The sequence below is a fragment of the Geospiza fortis genome, unplaced genomic scaffold (assembly GCF_000277835.1).
Source record: "Geospiza fortis unplaced genomic scaffold, GeoFor_1.0 scaffold387, whole genome shotgun sequence".
NCBI lineage: Eukaryota > Metazoa > Chordata > Aves > Passeriformes > Thraupidae > Geospiza > Geospiza fortis.
The window spans coordinates 696,872-697,568 of NW_005054546.1; the positions used below are offsets into that span (position 1 = coordinate 696,872).

General features: G+C 66.6%; 1 protein-coding gene across 2 annotated transcripts in view; it reads right to left on the reverse strand.

Annotated features, from left to right (window-relative positions):
* Positions 1–516, reverse strand: part of PMVK (phosphomevalonate kinase) — a 1,200-nt gene extending 684 nt beyond the window's left edge. The window contains exon 1 of one of the 2 annotated variants that reach the window (XM_031063985.1): positions 5–495. In XM_031063985.1, coding sequence (XP_030919845.1) covers positions 5–208 — 204 coding nt within the window. In that variant the 5' untranslated portion in view covers positions 209–495. Of the gene's footprint in view, positions 1–4 lie in introns of both variants that reach the window. The other variant, XM_031063986.1, reaches the window with a different exon arrangement.
* Positions 517–697: the final 181 nt, after the last annotated feature.

Below are 697 nucleotides of genomic sequence, written 5' to 3' on the forward strand. Positions count from 1 at the left end.
CCCCCCACACCGGCTGCAGCGCCCCCTGCACCGCGGCCCGGCAGAAGAAGCCGGGGTCGGCGCGGCGCTTCTCCTCGCCCCAGCGGATCATGTCCTGGCGGAACCTCTCCTTGTAGGCGCTGGCATCCAGGAGGCGCTCAAAGTCCAGCCCGTGCTCCTGTGGGGAAGGAGGGGTCGGTGGGCAGGGCCTGGGCACAGAGCACGGCATGGCACGGCCACGGCTGCTGTGGCACGGCGTGCCTCAGCACAGCACAGCACAGGGACGGGATAGCTCAGCACAGCACAGCACAAACAGCTCGGCACGGTGTGGTACAGCACGGCCGTGGGATGGCACAACGTGGCACAGCATGTCCTGGCATGGCTTGGTGTGGTGCAGCATGGCACAGCATGGCAAAGCATCAGATGGCACAGCACGGTGCAGCAGGGCAGGCACAGCTCGGCACTGTGCATGGGAAGGCAGAGAACAGCAAAGCACATGCCCTGGCACAACTCAGCTTGGCGCGGCACGGCTCGGTGTGGCACGGTGTGAGCGTGGGATGGCACAGCACGTGGTAGAACACGGCACTGTCCGGCACAGCTCGGGACAGTGTGGCACTGTGTGGCACAGCAGGAGCATGGGATGGCACAGCACGGCACGGCACGGCACGGCACGGCAGTGTCCTGGCAGCTCAGGACGGTGTGGCACTGTGTGTCACGG